The 19,003-nt window shown below is 39.4% G+C and overlaps 2 protein-coding genes across 5 annotated transcripts in view; both read right to left on the reverse strand.

Annotated features, from left to right (window-relative positions):
• The window catches only part of TMEM267 (transmembrane protein 267), a 39,838-nt gene extending 24,076 nt beyond the window's left edge, over positions 1 to 15,762 (reverse strand). Inside the window, exons 1-4 of one of the 4 annotated variants that reach the window (XM_055086545.1) lie at positions 15,201 to 15,247; positions 12,530 to 12,594; positions 5,791 to 5,935; positions 3,333 to 3,720 (exon numbers count right to left, since the gene is read on the reverse strand). In XM_055086545.1, coding sequence (XP_054942520.1) covers positions 3,333 to 3,644 — 312 coding nt within the window. In that variant the 5' untranslated portion in view covers positions 3,645 to 3,720; positions 5,791 to 5,935; positions 12,530 to 12,594; positions 15,201 to 15,247. Of the gene's footprint in view, positions 1 to 3,332; positions 3,721 to 5,790; positions 5,956 to 12,529; positions 12,739 to 15,200; positions 15,248 to 15,586 lie in introns of those variants that run through there. The other 3 variants (XM_024127943.3, XM_024127978.3, XM_028492892.2) reach the window with 3 other exon arrangements.
• Positions 15,763 to 17,676: 1,914 nt separating this feature from the next.
• Positions 17,677 to 19,003, reverse strand: part of C8H5orf34 (chromosome 8 C5orf34 homolog) — a 33,652-nt gene continuing 32,325 nt past the window's right edge. Inside the window, exon 13 of the mRNA XM_024119574.3 lies at positions 17,677 to 17,876. Coding sequence (XP_023975342.2) covers positions 17,683 to 17,876 — 194 coding nt within the window. The 3' untranslated portion in view covers positions 17,677 to 17,682. The remainder of the gene's footprint in view (positions 17,877 to 19,003) is intronic.

The raw sequence follows: 19,003 nt of genomic DNA on the forward strand, positions 1-19,003 counted from the left end.
GCCGCTCCGCGGCATGTGGGATCCTCCCAGACCGGGGCGCGAACCCGGTTCCCCTGCATCGGCAGGCGGACGCGCAACCACTGCGCCACCAGGGAAGCCCTCTACTGCATTTTTCATTTCAATTATTGTATTCTTCATTTCTGTTTGGTTTTTCTTTATATTTTCTAACTCTTTGTTAAAAACTTCTAACTTTTCACTCCGTGCATCCATTCTCCTCCTGAGTTCTTTGATCATCTTTACAATCATTACTCTGAACCTTCTCAGGTAGATAGCCTACTCCACTTCACTTAGTTCTTCTGGGTTTTTATCTTGTTCCTTCATCTGAAACATATTCCTCTGCTGCTTCATTCTGTCATAGATTACTATTTGTATTTTTGTGTATGTGGTAGGTTAGTTACATTTCTCAACTTTGGAGAAGTAGCCTTTTGTAGGAGACATCCTATGCATCCCAGCAGTGCACTCCCCTCTCATCACCCAAGCTATATGGTCTAGGGGTCCCCCTAAGAGGGCTGTGTGGGTCCTTCTTTTGTGTTGGGCTATGTGGGTGGCCTGGTAGGCTTGGTTGGCTCTTAGTCCAGTCGGTTGCCAGGCACTGTTTTGTGTGGATGCTGCTGGCTGCTGTTTAGTGGGGCCTGGTCATGAGGCAGCTGGTTGCAGAATTCTATGGGGCCCCGCGGCTAGTGTTGGCTTACTGCTGAGCGGAGTCAGGGTCCCAAAGACTCTGGGGCTATTGCCTACCCACTGGCAGGTGAAGCTAGGTCCTGAGGTTAGTGCTGGACTACTGGCAGGCAGAGCTCATTCCTGGTCTGACTGCAGGGCCCAGGGATCCCAAAGCTCGTTTCATATCATTGGCTGGTGGGGGGGTGGGGGGCAGTTCCTGACACAGTTGGGTATAGTGTGTGGAGTGTCCCAAAGATTGCATTGGCATGCTAGTGGGCAGGGCCAGGGCCCAGCTTGTCTCAGGGTCAGGTCTGGCTTGCTGTTGGCAGGCTTGGTCTGCAGCCTGAAGGAATGTATTTTTCTACTACTGGTGTCTGCCCCCTGGTGGGTGAGGCTAGTCTAGAGACTAGTAAAGGCTTCCTGGTGGGAAGGGCTGTTGCCTGCCCACTGGTGGGTAGAGGTGGGTCTTGGCTCTAGTGGGAAGGGCCATGTCTAGCGGTGTGTCTGGGTCAGAAATCTTTAGGCAGACTTTCTGCTAATGGGTGGGGCTATTCCCCACCCAGTTAGTTGTTTGGCCTGAGGCATCATTGGCGCCTACAGGCTGTTGGGTGGGGCCAGGTTTTGGCACTAATGAGCTAAGATGGCAGCCCCCAGCAGCAGTATTTACACGTTTGAATATTTCCCAATATCTCTGCCACCAATGTCTATGTCTCCAGGTTGAGCCATAGCTGCCCCGTCTCTCCAGGAGACTCTCCAAGACCAGCAAGTAGGTCTGGCCCAGGCTCCTATCAAATTAACGTTTTTGCTCTGGGTCCCAGTGCACATGGGATTTTGTGTGCACCCTTTAAGTGTGAAGTCTCTTTCCCCCAGTCTTGTGAGGCTCCTGCAATTAAACCCTGCTGGCGTCAAAGCCAAATGCTCTGGGGGCTTGTCTTCCCGGTGCCAGACCTCCAGGCTGGGAAGCCTGCCGTGGGGTTCAGAACTCTTACTCCTGTGGGAGAACCTCTGCAGTATAACTATTCTCCAGTTTGTGGGTCACCCACCCAGGGGGTATGGGATTTAATTGTATCAGGAGTCTGCCCCTCCTGCCCATCTCGTTGTGGTTCCTTCTGTATGTCTTTAGCTGTAGAAGATCTTTTCTGGTAAGTTCCAGTCTTTTTCGTAGATGGTTGTTCTGCAGATAGTTGTGATTTTGGTGTGCTCGTGAGAGGTGAGTTCAGGGTCTTTCTACTCCACCATCTTGGCAGCTCTCCTAAATCACACTTTTTACCAACTATTTGCCAGGGTGTGTCACTTAACATACTCATTTAATCCTCACAACAACCCTATGAGGGAAGTAACGTTACAATCCACATTTTAGAGATGACAAAATTGAGACTTAAGGAAGAAAAGTGCTCTGCTGAGACCATATACTAGGATTTAAACTCTGGTCTTCTGATTCCAATCTTAAACATCAATGTTATGCTGCCTCCACTTATAGCAAAAAAAAAAAAAAAAAAAAAAGTTAAAATTTGTCTTTAATCAGGAATTACTGATTCCTTACTGATTAAATTTCTAAATAAGTGAGACAATCTCTGAGAAGTACCTGGTGCGGGACTTGACACATACTAGGAAGAACAAAAGATCTTTTCTTATTCATTCAACACGTTTACTGAACACCTACTAGGTAAGCCAGACAGCGTTCTAGCCAGTGGTGAACAAAGCTAAGTCCTTGCTCTACAAGTTTGTATTTCTTTCCTGAAGTGTTTATAGATCATAACTACACAAACAGTAGGTAAATCTGTTGACACTTAGAAAATATTATCTGAACTGCCATTTTAGGCTTAGTGCATTTTCAATACTAATAGGTCACTGTATAAGCTATACCCCTAAAGCCTCAATGAAATTCCTCAATTTCTCCACCAGGGACTGTGTCCTGATCAGCCTGCTGAAATGCACACCTTGGCCTCAAGAGGGACTTGAGGAATGAATGAATCCATTACAGTCATTCCCCAGGCCTAGGAATCATCTTAAAGCTATTCAGCTGTTACAAAGCACATAGGAGCTTAATATTAACTGTAAAACATGAAGAATAGGGGAAAATTTTAAGTGTGTCCTAAAGAAAGAACCCTGATACAAAAAGGACTAGGATGGCCTTGAGAATGACCCCCATTACCTTAAAGCAGTTAGCTAATCTTTCCTTCAAGACTTGGGTAATGGATAAACAACAATATCCTACTATATAGCACAGGGAACTCTATTCAATATCCTATGATAAACCATAATGGAAAAAATATTAGAAAAAAGAATGTATATATACATATAACTGAACCACTTTGCTGTACAGCAGAAATTAACACAACATTGTAAATTAACTATACTTCAATTAAAAAAAAAAAAAGACTTGGTTAAACACATCCTCTGCAAAGCCAGAATGGAACGTCTTAGGTACAATTAGTGAGCCCTTGCTCTGGGTGCATCATGGCACTTTGTGATGCCATATAATGTGGTCAGCAACATGTCTGTGCCCTCAGGGAAGTACTCGGTGCTCAAAAAAGTTGGAAGAATGGGCTTTCCTGTTTTAAAATAAGGCTAATGCTCTCTAGCTCTAAGTAGAATGATGCTGTGAAGATAAATAAAATGATGTTAAAAAAAATGAAAGACCAGAAAAATTAAACATATAGGTTTCTTACCTTTAAAGATAGGGATCCAGCTAGAAAAAAGTGGTCTATATCAATAACAGAGGCTAAAAATCCAGCTAAAACGATTTCTCCAATGTCAGTCTTCTTCTTGATTCCAATGACTATTGCCCATGACCACATGCCAATCACGCAATGTACTGAATTATCTGAGAGTGCACGAAGCCAGTCATTTTGTTGAATTATGGAAAACTGAAGAAGTCTGTCAGCTACTAGACAGAAAATGCCCAGACCAAGGCTGGAAATAAGAGATTCAGTGCTACAAGACTGGAGTAAAGCATGGGTCTTCTCAGTCTCGGATGCCATCACAAATGGTATGTCAGTATATGCTAAAAGCCATCAGGAAACAAACAGCTTATTCTTGTTTACATTCCCAGTCACCCTAAAATAGAAAGCAGAGAAAATGAAGATTATGGGCTGCCATATAATATATAAACAAAACAATATCAAGAATAATTTTACAAGTATAAAACCAAGTTGTAAAAACTGGTATTTCTTTTTTTCTTTAACTGTTATCAGTAATTTCATTTTATTTTTTCCAGCTTTATTGAGATATAACTGGTACATAGCACTGTGTAAGTTTATCTTACACAACATGACAATTTGATATACATATGTATTGTGAAATGATCACCACAATAAGGTTAGTTAACACATTCATGACTTAACATGGTTACCTTTGTGTAAGTGTGATGAGAACATTTACGATATACTCTCTTAGCAACTTTCAAGTATTAAAACAAATGGTATTTCTTACATTTATATATAAAATGCCATGTGGCCCAAAGAGAACAGATTAGCTTTGTAGGAACAACAGTTTAGATGGTAGCATGTATCAAGGGAAATTTAAGAAAGCCCACTGACTAATCTACTACTTTGAGGTCATCAAATAGTTCTTTCTTTCAGCAATGTGTACTACATATTAGTGGGGATCCATTGCGTCTGTGTACCCAGCAACTGCTTTCCATACTTTTTCTGATAACAGCATCCACTTCCTTTGGGAAAACTGCTCATCAAAATACCCAAACTCTGGAGCTGACCAATTAGAATTCCCTGTCTCCCTTATTAATAGTAGTGATTAACAAGCAATTACTAATTAGTAATAATTTTATAGTAGTGATTAGCAGTGATTACTCTGCTTATGAAGGTGACCCCAGCTGGGCCAATCAGACTCCTTTCCAGAATTTTTCCTAGTGGAGCTGATGGGGAAAGTTCATTTTCTTCTTACAGACCATGGACTCCACTACATGGAACAGCCTAGGAAAAAAGAAGTATAAGGACATCAAGTCCTCAGGTCCAATTTCTAAGGTTCTCAGAGCTGCCCTGGTTCCTGCAGCTCACCTTTCACCTTCCATGAGCTACCTCAGGATTTTCCCAATAAGTCCCCTTTTCCTTTCTGTTACCTCTAACCAAAGAACCTTAACTGACATAAAAAGGCAATGATAATTCTGAGTGCTTGCCTGGCATAGAATATTGAAATCACTTATCTAGTTAAAGTTATCTACATTGTGTGATACCTGAAGTTTTTGTATTGTTTTGTTTTAGTTCTGAGACTTAAAGAATAACTAAATGATTTATTGAGAATGATTCAACCTCCATTCTGTAATAAAAACTATACATAGCTCATTGTATATATCCTAAAATTTAAAGGGAAATGCAAAAGACCTAGAATAGGAAAACGCCTTTAAAAAAGAACTAAGTTGAAGGACTTACACCATCTGGTTTCAAGTCTTATTATAAAGCTACAGTAATGAAGAATGTGGTATTGTTATGAAGATGGGCAAATATATCAATGCAACAGAATAGAGAGTGGGATCACAAATAGATCCACACATAATGGTCAATTGATTATTTGACAAACATGCAAAGGAAAGTCAATGGAGAAAAGATATTCCTTTCAACAAATGGTGCTGGAACAATTGGATAGCCATATGCAAAAATATTGAACCTCAATCCATACCTTCCTCCCTGTACAAAAATTAACTCAAAATGGATCACAGACCTAAAAGTAAAACAAAACTGTAAAACTTCTGGAAGAAAACACAGGAGAATATTTTTGTCCTTGGGTTATACAAAGAGTTCTTAGTGTCAGTATCAAAAGCTCCATCTGTTTTAAAAAGTTGATATACTGAACTTCATCAAAGTTAAGAACTTCTGTTCTTTGAAAGACAATGAAAAGACAAGACACAGACTGGGAGAAAATATTTGCATATCTCATATTTGATAAAGGATTTGTACACAGAACAAAGAATTCTCAAAACATGATAACAGAAAAACAGACTGATACAAAGTTGGGTGAAAGATCTGAAAAGGTACTTTACAAAGATGATATACAGATGGTCAAGAAGCACATGAAATATGTTCAACATCATTCATTATTAGGGAAATGGAAACTAAAACCACAATGAGATTCCAAACATAACTATTAGAACTGCTAAAATTTAAGACTGACCATTCCAAATGTTGACAAGATGTGGAGCAACCAGAACTCTCATACACTGCTGGTGGAAATGTAAAATGATACAACTTTCCAGTTTCTGAAAAAGTTGAACATACTCCTGCCATACGACTCAGTCATTCCATTCCTAGGTATTTACCTATGAGAAATGAGAGCAAACATCTGCACAAAGACTTGCACATCAAAGACGTGCACATCAATGCTCATAGCAGCTTTCTTTACATTAGCTCCAAACTGGAAACAACCCAACTGGATAAACAAAATGTGGAAAAAAAGAAATAAAAAGAAACCAAAACGTGAATCATACAAAAACATGAATGAACCTTAAAATAACACTAAATCAGACCAAAAAAAAAAAATTACATAGTCAAAACCCATAGAACTGTATAACACAAAGAATGAACCCTAATGTAAACTATGGACTTTAGTCAATAATAATGTATCAACATTGGTTCATTAATTGTAACAAATGTGCCACACTCATGCAAAAAGTTAACAGGGATAAACGTGTGCAGAGGTAGAAGGAATATATGGGAACACTCTCTACTCTGCTCCATTTTTCCGTAAACCTAAAACTGCTATATATATAAAAAAAAAATTAAGTCTATTTTTAAAAAGTAAATAATTGAAGCAAGTATATGAAAACGTTATAATTGTTAAATTTAGGTAATGGATATACTGTAGTTCATTATACTCCTTTTATGTTTGAAATTTTCATTTAGAAATATTTTTTTAAAAGAGTACATAGTATGATTCCATTTATATACAATTCTAGAAAATACAAACTAATCTAAGTGACAGAAAGCAGATCAGTGGTTGCATGGAGACCGGAGGGGCAGGAAGGATTAAAAAGGAGCATAAGGAAACTGGAGGGACAGATACGTTCATTATCTTGATTGTGGTAACAGTTTCAGGGTTCATAGTCTCATACCCACATCAAAACATATCAGATCGCACACTTTAAATATGTACAGTTTATTACATGCCAATTATACTCCAATAAGGATGTTAAAAAGTTAGGGAAAATATTTTATTGTCAGTAACAGTAACAGCCTTTCATGTAAAAGGAGCAATCTGAAAACAAGAAAGAGATTATGGGGATAAAAAAACCTGATGGCCCAAATAAAAGAGTCAATAGAAGCAATGCATAGTAAAATGAATGCTTCAAAAAACAGAATTAGTGAGTAAAAATACTTTCAAAGAATTTTCCCAAAGCTTGAGGGAGAAAAAAAGGACAAAGAGTTGGGCACTGAAAGAAAAAACAAATTCAAAAAGTAAAAAGAAAATCCTTAAGAGTTTCCACGTCCAAAAAAAACATCATCATCAACAACAATGGTTATCTGCAAAAGAAAGAGAATGTGATTAACACCAACACCAAATATTGTGGGACAACAATTACAGAGCTCTGGGAGAACAGGACTATGACAGTAGGGTTCTAAACAACTAAATTATGGCCCCTATGTGACAACTGCAAATTTTAAGATTTTTGTCTTAGAAATTATAACACTTTTATATATGATTTCTGGGGAAAAAATAAGGAGCAGCACTTCTAAATTTCTAGGGGAAGAAGAGAGGAATACAGAAAACTTGCTCAATATAGCAAAACAGAAGAGGAAAAAAATGAAGAAGAAAACTTTACTCCCACCCCCACCCACCAAAAAAATAAAAAAGGAAACAAACACATCAAACACAAATACTATAATATATGTGAATGTATTAAATTTCTCTATAAAGAGACAGATTGGAACAGAAGTCAACATCTCCCAAGTTACTGTTCATAAGAAAACATCTCAAACCAAAAGTCTCAGCAACACGGAAAATAAAGAGATGAGAAAATACATACCTAGAAAACACAAACAAAATTAAGCAGCTGTGGTAATACTACCATCAAACACAATTTATGGGGGCTTCCCTGGTGGCACAGTGGTTAAGAGTCCGCCTGCCAGTGCAGGGGACACGGGTTCGTGCCCCGGTCCAGGAAGATCCAACATGCCGCAGAGCGGCTAGGCCCATGAGCCACAACTACCGAGCCTGCGTGTCTGGAGCCTGTGCTCCGCAACGGGAGAGGCCACAACTGTGAGAGGCCCGCACACCGTGATGAAGAGTGGCCCCCGCTCGCCGCAACTGGAGAAAGCCCATGCACAGAAACGAAGACCCAACGCAGCCAAAAATAAATAAATAAATAAATAAAATTAATTAAAAAAAAATTTATGGCAAAAGACTTAGTGGGACTAAAAGGGATAAAGTATTCAAGTCACAGTAAAGTTATATAAGAAGATGCTTACATGTCAAATTGTGCTTACATGAATTAGGTCAAGTAGCAAAAAAAAGATAGTCTGAATAATTTAATTACAAATTTTATTTCATATACAGGTCTAAAACTGTGTATATTACATAGAATACACATTATTTCCAAATGTCTCTGGCTCATTTATAAAATTTAATTACACATTTACTCATTTACAAGAAAAACTTCAACAAAATCTAAAAAGTGGAAATGTTCAGGCCAAATTCTCTGACCACAATGCAATATATAATTCATCACTTTTAAACTGCTTAAAAGAAAAATAGTGATCTAATTAGCTCGAAGAAACTAAGCTTAAATGGTGGTGAAAATAATTCTGTTAGAGCCAAAAGACTTGTCTACTTTTCAAGTGTTTATGCTCTGTAAACATTTCAGAAAAGAAAACAAAAGCTCAGAGAGCAGACTTTGTCTATCTGTTCACCACTATCTTTTAGCACACAGTGGATGCTCAACAAGTATTTATTGAATGAATTAAATAAAAATCATCATACACTGTATCTGTTATCCACCAGGTATTGCCTATTAAATGATTAAATGGCATTTAGTAAAATGTAGCGTGTGTTCCTGGAAATCTCCATTTTTAGCAAGTGCGAATACCAGGTAATTCTTATGTTCACTAAACATTAAGAACTGCTAGGTTATAAGAAGCCAAAATGAATGAAAACCAAGAAAACAGTACAGCTATTATAATATTGTTCTGGCAGTTTTATTAATCAATGTAATGAGGCAAGGAAGGGATAGAGGGAGGGAGAGAGAAAATGTATCATTACCTTATCAGGAAGAAAACAATTACATTAGTTTGTAAGTGAAATGACTGCCTTTCCAAGAGAATAAATTGAAAATTGTTAGAATTTAAGTTGCAAAAGGCGGCTAATTCGAGATAAATTATTAATATACCAGCAATAATCATAAGGGGAAAATACAGGAAAATGAACGTTCACAACAGTAATGAAAATTCAAATATCAAGGAATAAACTAAATAGGTAATGCATGTGAAGAAAATGACAAAACTGTACTTTATCAATCAGCTATTTAGAGCTCTGGTGGCTTTGTGCCATGTTAACGCAGCTAAGTTGGAAGGACATTTCCCAGAATCCCCTTCCTTTTATAGTTCTTTGTAGTGCTGGCTACAGGAGACACTGTACATGGGACTTGGAAGGCAGAAGTGAAGCAGCAGCCACGTTTTTTAACTCTAAAGGTTGGCGCCAGACGCACCATGGAGCTCGCACGTCTTGCTGCTGATCTGTCAGCTCACCTTGCTGGCATGAGCAAGCAGCTAGGCCTGCAGCTCCTTCAGCCTTCACCATATCTTCCTTCAGCTTCTCCAAATCCCGGGCCTGCATGTGCAGCCCCAATGTCAAGAGTGCCAGCCTCTCCTGCAGGTCACCCACAGCATCAAAACTGGATTTGGTGAGAGGCCAGTGCAGGTTCCATTCTGTCCTTGTTCTCATCCACATCTACCTTCCCCTCCCGACTTACTGCAGCTTCAGGTTCAAAAACAGACTCAGAGGCAACGGCCTGCAGCGCCTGCCCTCCGAGCCCCACGATTACAGGTCTAAACTTCTTATTCCTTAGCACGCAAAGTAGTTCTGCTCCTTTGATGGAACTTTACTGATACAAGAGCCAGACCATTTTACTGAGGAAGAAGACAACATGGATGGTATTATCCTCCTCAAATTAATCTATAAATTTAGTGTAACTCTCATTAAAATCATAAAAGGGATTTTCTTTTAGCAACTTCACAAAACATGTTCAGATTGGCATTCGAAAGAGTAAATGCCAATAAACTTGCAAAAGCAGAGTAATATGAGTACTGAAAGGTAAATGCAAAGTCTGAGACAGGTCAAGTGTGTGTTTGGGGAAGGCAGAAATGTATGTATAATTCCAAATTGGTAAGGAACAATTATTTCACTCAGATCCTGTGTCAGTTAGGGTTCTTAAGTGCACGGAAGAGAAAGCACTCTAAGTAAAAGCAAAAACCATTAAAAGGATATTGGGAAATCACAGACTTGCCAGGTTTCAAGAACCAGGCTTCAAACTCTGCCTCAAGCACCTCAGTGAAAATGACACCAGACACCTGTGGTGAAGACCTCTCTGCCCCTGAGCCCAGCTTACACTGCCTGACCCATCACCAGATATTATCATTGGCATTGCTGCTAGTACTGCCCTATCTGCTGCTGTCATAAAAGATTCTTGGCATATTTGTTTCTTTGCTCTCAAAATTTGGAGTTGGGCATTGGCTGGGCCTAGGTCACATGGCCGTTCCCTAGTTGCAAGGGAGGTTGGAAAAGATAGTATTTGGCCTTTTCAGCCTATATAGTAGAAGGTGGGCGCCTTTCTCCTTCTAGATGCATTAGCTGAGGAATCTGGCAAATATACTATACTGAGCAGGATGACCAGTCCACAATGGTAATCGGTCTGTTACAAAAGGGTTTAATTGCCTATTATTGGATAGTCAATCATCAGAAGAAACCTGAGATTGGATCATCTGTGCAATGCTCAGTTTTATATGGTAGAGTTGTTAAATCAAACAATTTTACATTTCAAAATGTCACATTCCCATGGATTAGTTTTGTAATGCAGACCGTTTCTCTGGTTAAATTAAGAAAGGGAAGGGCTTCCCTGGTGGCGCAGCTGTTGAGAGTCTGCCTGCCGATGCAGGGGACACGGGTTCGTGCCCCGGTCCGGGAAGATCCCCCATACTGCGGAGCGGCTGGGCCCATGAGCCATGGCCACTGAGCCTGCAAGTCCGGAGCCTGTGCTCCGCAACAGGAGAGGCCACAACAGAGAGAGGCCCGCGTACCGCAAAAAAAAAAAAAAAAAAAAAAAAAAAAAAAAAAAGGGGGAATCAGTTTCATTGACTGGATGCCTGAAAATTTTCCATGGTCAGATAGTTTTTGTAATCAGTTTGGTTATCAAATTTGGGATATTTATATGAATTTGTAAACAGACTTCTACATAGTCCAGCTAGCTATACTTTTAGAGAGGAGCTCAAAATTATTTAAAAATACTGATAGACATGACTATATAAAAATGTAGACTTCTGCATGTCAAAATTAAAGACTAATAAATGGAGGAAATTTTGAACATTTATGATGGAGAAAGATTAGAAGCCCTACTTTACTAAGGGCTTTTAAAATTAACAAGAAGAAAAAATACGTATCCCAACAATAACATGGCAATGTCTATGAAAAGGCAATTTGGAAAAGGAAGAAATACAAACGGTCAAAGAAAACTATTAAAAGATTTCAGCTTTATTGGTAATCAATTGAATTTAATTTAAAACAATGAGATTTCAATGTAAGATCGACGAAAGATTGCTAATAATTTGTTTGTGGTGGGGAAACGATCACTCAGAGTATTAGCAGTTTATAAATTGGTATAACTCTTCTAGCAGACAATTTGACAATATGTATCAAAAATGATTAATAAATGAGCAAACACTTGACTCAGGATTTCCAATTCTAGGAAATTATCCTAAGAAACTAATTAGATAAATACAAAGAGTTACACATGGATGTTCAGCACAGCATTGTTTATAATAAGGAAAAATTAGAAACTATGTGTCCAAAATACAGGACTAGTGAAATAAATTCCATACAATTATGCAGTCATTAAAAAAATACTTATTCCCATATTTGTTGACATAGGAAATGCTCAATAGATATTAAAATTTTAAAGGTAGCCTAAAAAATAATATGTAAAATATTACATTTTTGTTAAAAATATGTACATATGCATAAAAAATCTGGAAGTCTGTTCATTTGGCTTGTCTCTCACTGGTGGGCTTACATGTGATCATTACTTTTTTTCCCTTTTCTTTGATTTCATAAAAATTTTTAATGTCTTACTATCATGAAAACAAAACCCAGTGAAGCTCCTTTGAAAAGTCAGAAGTAATTAATAACTCAGACCATGATGCTAAACTCAGCTTCTTAAAAGTATAATTTTTAAAAATGCAGAAACATATTTATAACATTATAAATATTAATAAAATATTAGAATATATAACATTAATAAACATTAATAAAATTGTATGCAAATCTCACAAGTCAAATTTATAGTATAATATAAAAATAATGTATTTACATTTATGTATTAGTTGGTACATGAAAAGCCTGTATGAAAGATTTCTGTATCTCCAGATGAAATAAACTTATGCAGGTTCCTTTATAAGTTTTTTTATTAGTGTGAAGAATACTTGCTTTGCAGAGAACAACTATTTTGTTAATGACAATGGAATCTAAAACCATCCTCAAATTCTTAGTCATCTGGAAAAATGAAAATTGTTCTCTAAAGCACTAAGATTGAGTTATAGTCTACAGATTCTTCCAGGATTAGGAAATAATGAGTTCAAGATACTTTCAACCAAGAGATATGACCAAAATGTAAAAGAAACCTCCAAGGTCATGAATCCTTTCCATATACCTTAAGATGTACAGTTCCACACATCATGAATCAGGTCTCTGCTTTGCAAAGTAAACATCTGACACCTGAATGGATAAAGAAGTCAATTTGTTTAAAGGCTCAGTGCATATAATTTTAAAGTTTATAAAATATTCCTTTGAACCAAAAATAATATCATTATCCACTTAGCTGGATGAGAACTGGAACACAGAAAGCTTGAATTAATGACCAAGCCAGAGGGGTAGAGCCGCAGAGCAATATCCCCTCCTTTGGTAAGCCGTGGCCTGTAAATTAGCCCTAAGAAGAAAGAAGGCCAGTCAGGTAGATAAGTTGTGAGGAGAACGCAGGCTGGGCACAGTATACACAGAGGCCTAACAGAAAAGCTCTTTGCCGCTCAAACTACGCTTCTATATGCATTTAATTGCAAATTTATTGTCAAGTCTCATCCTAGAAAGCAGACAAAAGGTCATTATACACCTAACTGCAAATTGCATGATGTCTCTATATAGCCATTTCATTACATCCGTCTTCTTTTACTCACTAAACAATTTTTGTCATCACTAAATACATTTAAATGTACTCACCTAATGTTTTACTCGATGAGTTCAGATAACAAAAAGGATCGAGTAGCTAATGAAGTGTCATGAGCAAAGTGAAACATGAAAAGATCACTTAAAGTATTTAAATGATGATCAAATTTAAAGCGACGTGGAAAAGAAAAACTTACTGTTTTCCAAATGTCTATATACTGTAGTAGTTTATGAATAGGAAGAGATACACATAATGGGGCAGCACAAAATGCACTTTAAATGGAAAGTTTAAACAGCTTGCTTAATGAGAGACGAACAAAAAGCTCACCTGAGCGAACTCAGAAGCAGATCCTTTCAGCCCTAGTCAAGCCTGCAGATGCCTGCAGCACTGCCAACATCTGGACTACAACTTCATGAGACCCTGAGCAGAACCAGCCAGCTAAGCCTCTTCCAAAAGTGCTGGCCCAAAGGTACAGTGAGATAATAACTGTTTACTGTTTTAAGCCTCTAAGTTTTGGGGTACAGTAATTTGTTATGCAGCATGGATAGCTAAAACAGTAGTTTCTCTTTTCAAGAAAGGTATAATTATGGTCCCAGAAACACACAGTTCCGACATCTATTCCACTCCAACTACTGGTGCAGATATTTAGAGTAGATTCTGAGTATGAGAAAGTAATTTAATAGGTGTACTTCTTCTTATTTATTGTCTCTGACTAGAACACCTAAGTGTCCCATTTTTCTTCTCTCTGCTTCCTTTTTCTACTTCCTGCTCCTCCCGCATAAACAGAATGGACTCCAGAACCTCTTAAACTGTAAAATACCTTTATTTTACATATTCACTTTTGTTGGGCAAGTTCATTAAGAGCAGTAATTACAATTTTCTTAAACTTGTCATGCATTAAGTTAATGTGCTCAAGGTGTTTAATATTTCATTATACTAATACAGGGGGTAAGCAGGTTAGCAATCCTCAGCCTGTGAACTGAAGATATTATTTGGAATGATTTCTGCCGTAACAGCCAGTTACCCAGATCATAAATGTCTCTCTCTGACTTGCGGGAGCCATTTTCGGCAATGGCCAAACTCTGCCACGCACCATTCCCATAAGAGTACTATGCCATCAACTACGGGGTCTTCAAAGTATACCTAGTAGTAATCCTCCCTTTCCTTAACTCGACAAACACATACTTAGCCAGTTACTTTACACACTGTTATGCATTGTTTGTTAATAATCTCTGACGTTATTTCTACCAAAAAATAAGAGGTAGCAAATTCCCAACAGAAATGTCCTTTTCTGCTTCACCCCCTTCTCCCCCCCGCAAACCCCATCACAAATATTTACAAAAACCTGAGGAAAAAGCACCGTCTAAAATCCGAAAACTGCCTTTATTATGCTTTACAAATAAGTCCTCTTCAATGAACTGTAGTTGCTGTGAAACTTAATATATATTTACTTTCTTTAATGCTATAGTACTCAAAGCAGATGCCAAATCTAATTCAGCTCATTTGCAAAGAAAGAAAACACAAATCTTGCTCACTTTCACGGACACTTTTCGTAACCTGTATATAAAATGTTTCTTTCCTATGACCATTACAAATACATACGATTCTGAATTTCAACATGTTTCAAGTCTTAGCAAATTCCCAAAGTCATTCTTTCTTAAGGATGGCATGATTCAATAATTTTTAAAATGTCGATTAAGAAAATAGGTGGAAAGCCCCGGCGTCTGCAGGGAAGGGAACAAGTTACAATCTCCACAATCACGCCTGCCGGGGGCCTGGGCGCCTTAAGGGCCCTCGTGGCTGGTAAGGTGGCAATGGGCAACTCTGGCAAGATTCCCGGCACCCCGCCCAGAGCCAGGGAAACGCCAGGGGCGCGAAGCCTAGGCGAGGGCTTGACGCCCATGGGATCTATAAGGCGCGACGAAGCAGGAGGGCCGTGCAGGGATCGCGCAGATCCCGGAGACACCGGCCAGTGTCTGTCGAGCACACCCCGCCTGCTCTCGGGTCCCACGCGACTGCCGCCCCTCCACGCCTTCCCCATCGGGAACCTGGATCTTCTAGGTGGTCCCCGCCTCCGGCCTGCCACCTCAGGACGCAGTTTCGCGGCGTCCACACAGTCCCCCTCCCGCCCGGTCCCTCGCTGAGGATCAGCCGCACCCACCGTTTGCTCGCCCACCTGAAGCAAGCCAGCCGCGCGAACGGCGGCCCCGCCCCTCGACTCCCTCTTCTGTCGGTGCCATAGAGACGCTGGCCGCGGGCCTGAGCGGCTCCAGCCCGCGACGCCGGCCGAGAGGTCGCCGGGATACTGGTTCCACTCTGAGCGGCCAGGAACGCGGCTTGAGGGCTCTTAAGCCGAGGGGTTGGGTACCTCGAGTTCCCCTACCGTCGTGCTCCCCAAAAGGACACATTTGGGACGACGGGTGGGAAGTGAAAAGTGCCTTGTTGGTTTCTCTCTCTCGACCCCGAGGATTCATTCTCGGCTTAGCCGGCGCCGTCCACAGCGCACCCACGCGGCGGCGGGAAGCCGGGGACGCGAATTAACCTCACCGAATATGGGACGCGCGGGCTTCTGCCCAGAGGTGCCGTCGGCTGTCCCGGAGATGTAGAGATGTTTCCGACTTCCTGCACGGGATCCTTTAGGGTGGGCGTAGGAGAGAGTTTTTCACTCCGCAAGACCCGGCGACTTTGCGGACCTGACGCTCCACTGTGGCGCTCCACCGCCCCCTTGGGGAGCTCTTGATAATTACTCTTTGGCGCTGTGCGGTGTACTTTGGGGGCAGCTTTTTCTTGTGGACAGCAGTGAGAAGGCTAGAACGCTTAATCATTACTACTGAATGCCCAAGAGTCGAAAAAAGAGACAATATAAAAGGTGGCTTGACTCTGATTAACTGGACTGACAAGGTGCAGCTTGTTTGGTGGGTCTGTGGCCAGTTCCCATCCCGACTCCCTGCCTCGGAGTGGTGGCTGCTCTGTGAGTACCAAGGAGACATCGAGCTTGACATGTGGCTCTAGTAAGCACTGGGCGAAAAGCGGGGGCTCAAAGAGGAAAATTTCTTTCTCCCTCCTACCTGGTTTCTCAAAACAAGTGTTGGATGTAATGCAGGGCCGGCAATGGGATTATATTAAGTACATAGTTGAAGGAGACCACAGAAAATCCGAATCTTCAATCTCAAGCAAACTTGTAGGTCTTTCACGGAACCTTAAAGTGTGGCTTAGTTTCTGTACAGAACTTTTCATTGATTGTCACACTTTTGGTTCTTGGCCACCGGGAAAGACTCAACTGAGGGAGGAAATTATACATATTTTACCTGCACAGCTTAAAAGCTTATTAAAAATATTACTGAACACATTAATCACAATATTGGGTGCTTTTAGTCATGTTAAGAACAAATTTTTTCTGTCTGAATGCAGTAACAGTTTGGCATTACCCTTATGGCAGCATGGGTGCATTTCTTATAGTCTAGGCTTTCTAGAGTTATTTAGGGACAACATAGGTGGTTTCCTGCAACCAAAACAGAACTTAGTTTCTCTGTGGACAGTCTGCTGCCCACAGGGACTGTTCATTACACAATACATACTGAGTGCTCTCAATATGCCAGGCACTATGCTTGGTAATAAGACTATAAAATAACTTAATGGAGCTCAAGTTCTAGTGGAGGATATAGACCACAAAGAAGTTGGATGATTGAAATATGTGCTCTAAAGGAAGTAAACATGGTGATGTAATAGTAACTGGGGGAGGCCCCTCTGAGGCAGGGATATTTGTGCTGAGACCTGAAGGTGGCAGGGAGCCCATTGTGAGAGGAGCTAAAGAGAGCATTGTGCCCATTCAAATTGCTTACATTACCTCTCCTAACCTACTACACTCAGCTTACTTTGCTCTCTCTATTTTTCTCGTTGTTTCCTCTGTTGCTTCTTCTCTTTTATGTGAAGAGACTGGTCTTTTCAAGAAATCAAAAGTTAATTTGAACATTTCTGATTATATCTGGTATAATCTTGAAGTCTTTTTAGATGTATGGTTTTGTTCTTTCCCAAGAGACAGGTGTAATACATAGCACTTTTGGTGAGCTCATTCCTCTTTTGGTTTCATACACTTTGTAGCATAAATCTTTGGAGATGTTCAAAACAAATGAAAATATCTGGTACATGAGATAGTCCAGATAAAATTTAGTCTTAGCTAAAGTGCTCGATTCTTAGCTTGAAGCAATATTGCCCACATTAAGGTTTTTCGTTTTGTTTTTTTAAGATCTAATTCTCTTTTCTTGGTTCTACTGAAAAATCCTTGGAGTAGAGAGACTAAATAGCAAATGATCAATGTACACAATTCTGCATAAGTAAAATGAAAAAAACTTGATTAATAGTGAATGCTCCACAAGACAAAAGAGCAACAACTACAGTTTTATAAAATTTTTTCTCAAATCTGAGATAAGAAATTGTTCAAATTTTTAAAAGTTCTTTATTAATAAAATACATATTTTAAAATTTACAAGTTAGGTAAAATATCTCCAAAGTTAAATGTCATTTCTCATATAATCATTGTACAGAAGTCATATATATAATTTCTTGGCTTTCTAGTAATTTTCTGCCAGTCACTTGAAATAACATCCTCAAGGTTTAATAATATATTGTAATAACTCCATATTTCACCTTTTAGAGTTTAATAGAAGACAGTCAATATCCTGAAGGATTTCAGAGGTTTTTTTCAATGCCACTGATACACTCTTTTCATTAACTTCTTTTAGCAAGGTTTCTGAAGATTTTGGTTTACAATGATCGAAAGACTGTTCATTTTTCTTGTTAGAATTCTGGCTTAGGACACCACTGTTCTCCAATAATACTAAGTTGCTTAGTTAAGGAGCTTTTTCCCCATATTTTTCATTATAATTGTTTTTAATTCAGAAAGCCTAGCCTTCATATTAAAATATTATTTCTCCATTGGGAGGAAGATCTCTTGGATTCATAATAGAGTTGGGACTTCAGAATTTATCAAGTCTATCCCTTATAGATGAAGAAACTAGTTAAGACTATAAGAGGGGGAAAGGAAAAGAGAGTATGTCTGTATTTGGATGGAAGTTTGGTGACAGGGAAGAAATAAAAATTAAAACCTCAGTAACATTTCTTTAAATGAAGAAGTGATATGGGAATAAAAGGGAACCAAAGTAGGAGTGAGAGGAATATAAACAATCTGTGTAGGGTATTTTTAACTTAAAACATCTAGAGTGAAAAGAATCTGTCCTCTGTTGCAGAGCTACTTTATTTTTTGAATAGGGTTATGGAAAAATAACAGGATAAAAGAAATTTAGATGAGTGGGAGAGGAATGTACAGAACAAAAGGTTTAATAAGAAAAAGAAGTAAGAGTCCAGTCCAAGCTGGTGATGTAGGAGGTTCCTGAACTCACCTCCTCCCACAAATGTGACACTGAATCTACAGATACACACGGAGAAATTCTTGCTGTCAGAAATCCAGGAGCTACCCGAGTGACTCCTATACACTGAGTGAATAAGAAAATATCCACAATTAAATGGGTAAGAAAGGTTGAGACACACTTTCACTATAAACCCCACCCTTAGCACAATAGGGGGGAACTCACAATTCCCAGCTTCTCCCTGAGGAGTAAATGGTTTGACCCAAGATCTAATGCTCCAACTTTTAAGACTTCTAAGTGTGGGACAGGCCCCTAAAACTCCTAGCTCTGAGCAGACAGAAACACCCATCTTCCAGTCTTTCCCTCAAAGAGGGCTATTTGCATACTTTAAAAGCTGCTGCCTGAGGTATGCCTATTTGCATGTTTTAAAAGCTTCTAATTTAGCACGTACCTAGGGGCTGAATGTGATCCTCCCTGGAGACTCAGGAGGCTGGCAGATGATAGCTCCACATTCTTTCTCTGGCCTACTCAAGGTTGCTGCTATCTCCCTGGAAGGAGCTTATACACAAAAGAAAGTATCAATGAAACAAAGAGCTGG

Source organism: Physeter macrocephalus, chromosome 8 (genome assembly GCF_002837175.3).
Source record: "Physeter macrocephalus isolate SW-GA chromosome 8, ASM283717v5, whole genome shotgun sequence".
Classification (NCBI taxonomy): Eukaryota; Metazoa; Chordata; class Mammalia; order Artiodactyla; family Physeteridae; genus Physeter; species Physeter macrocephalus.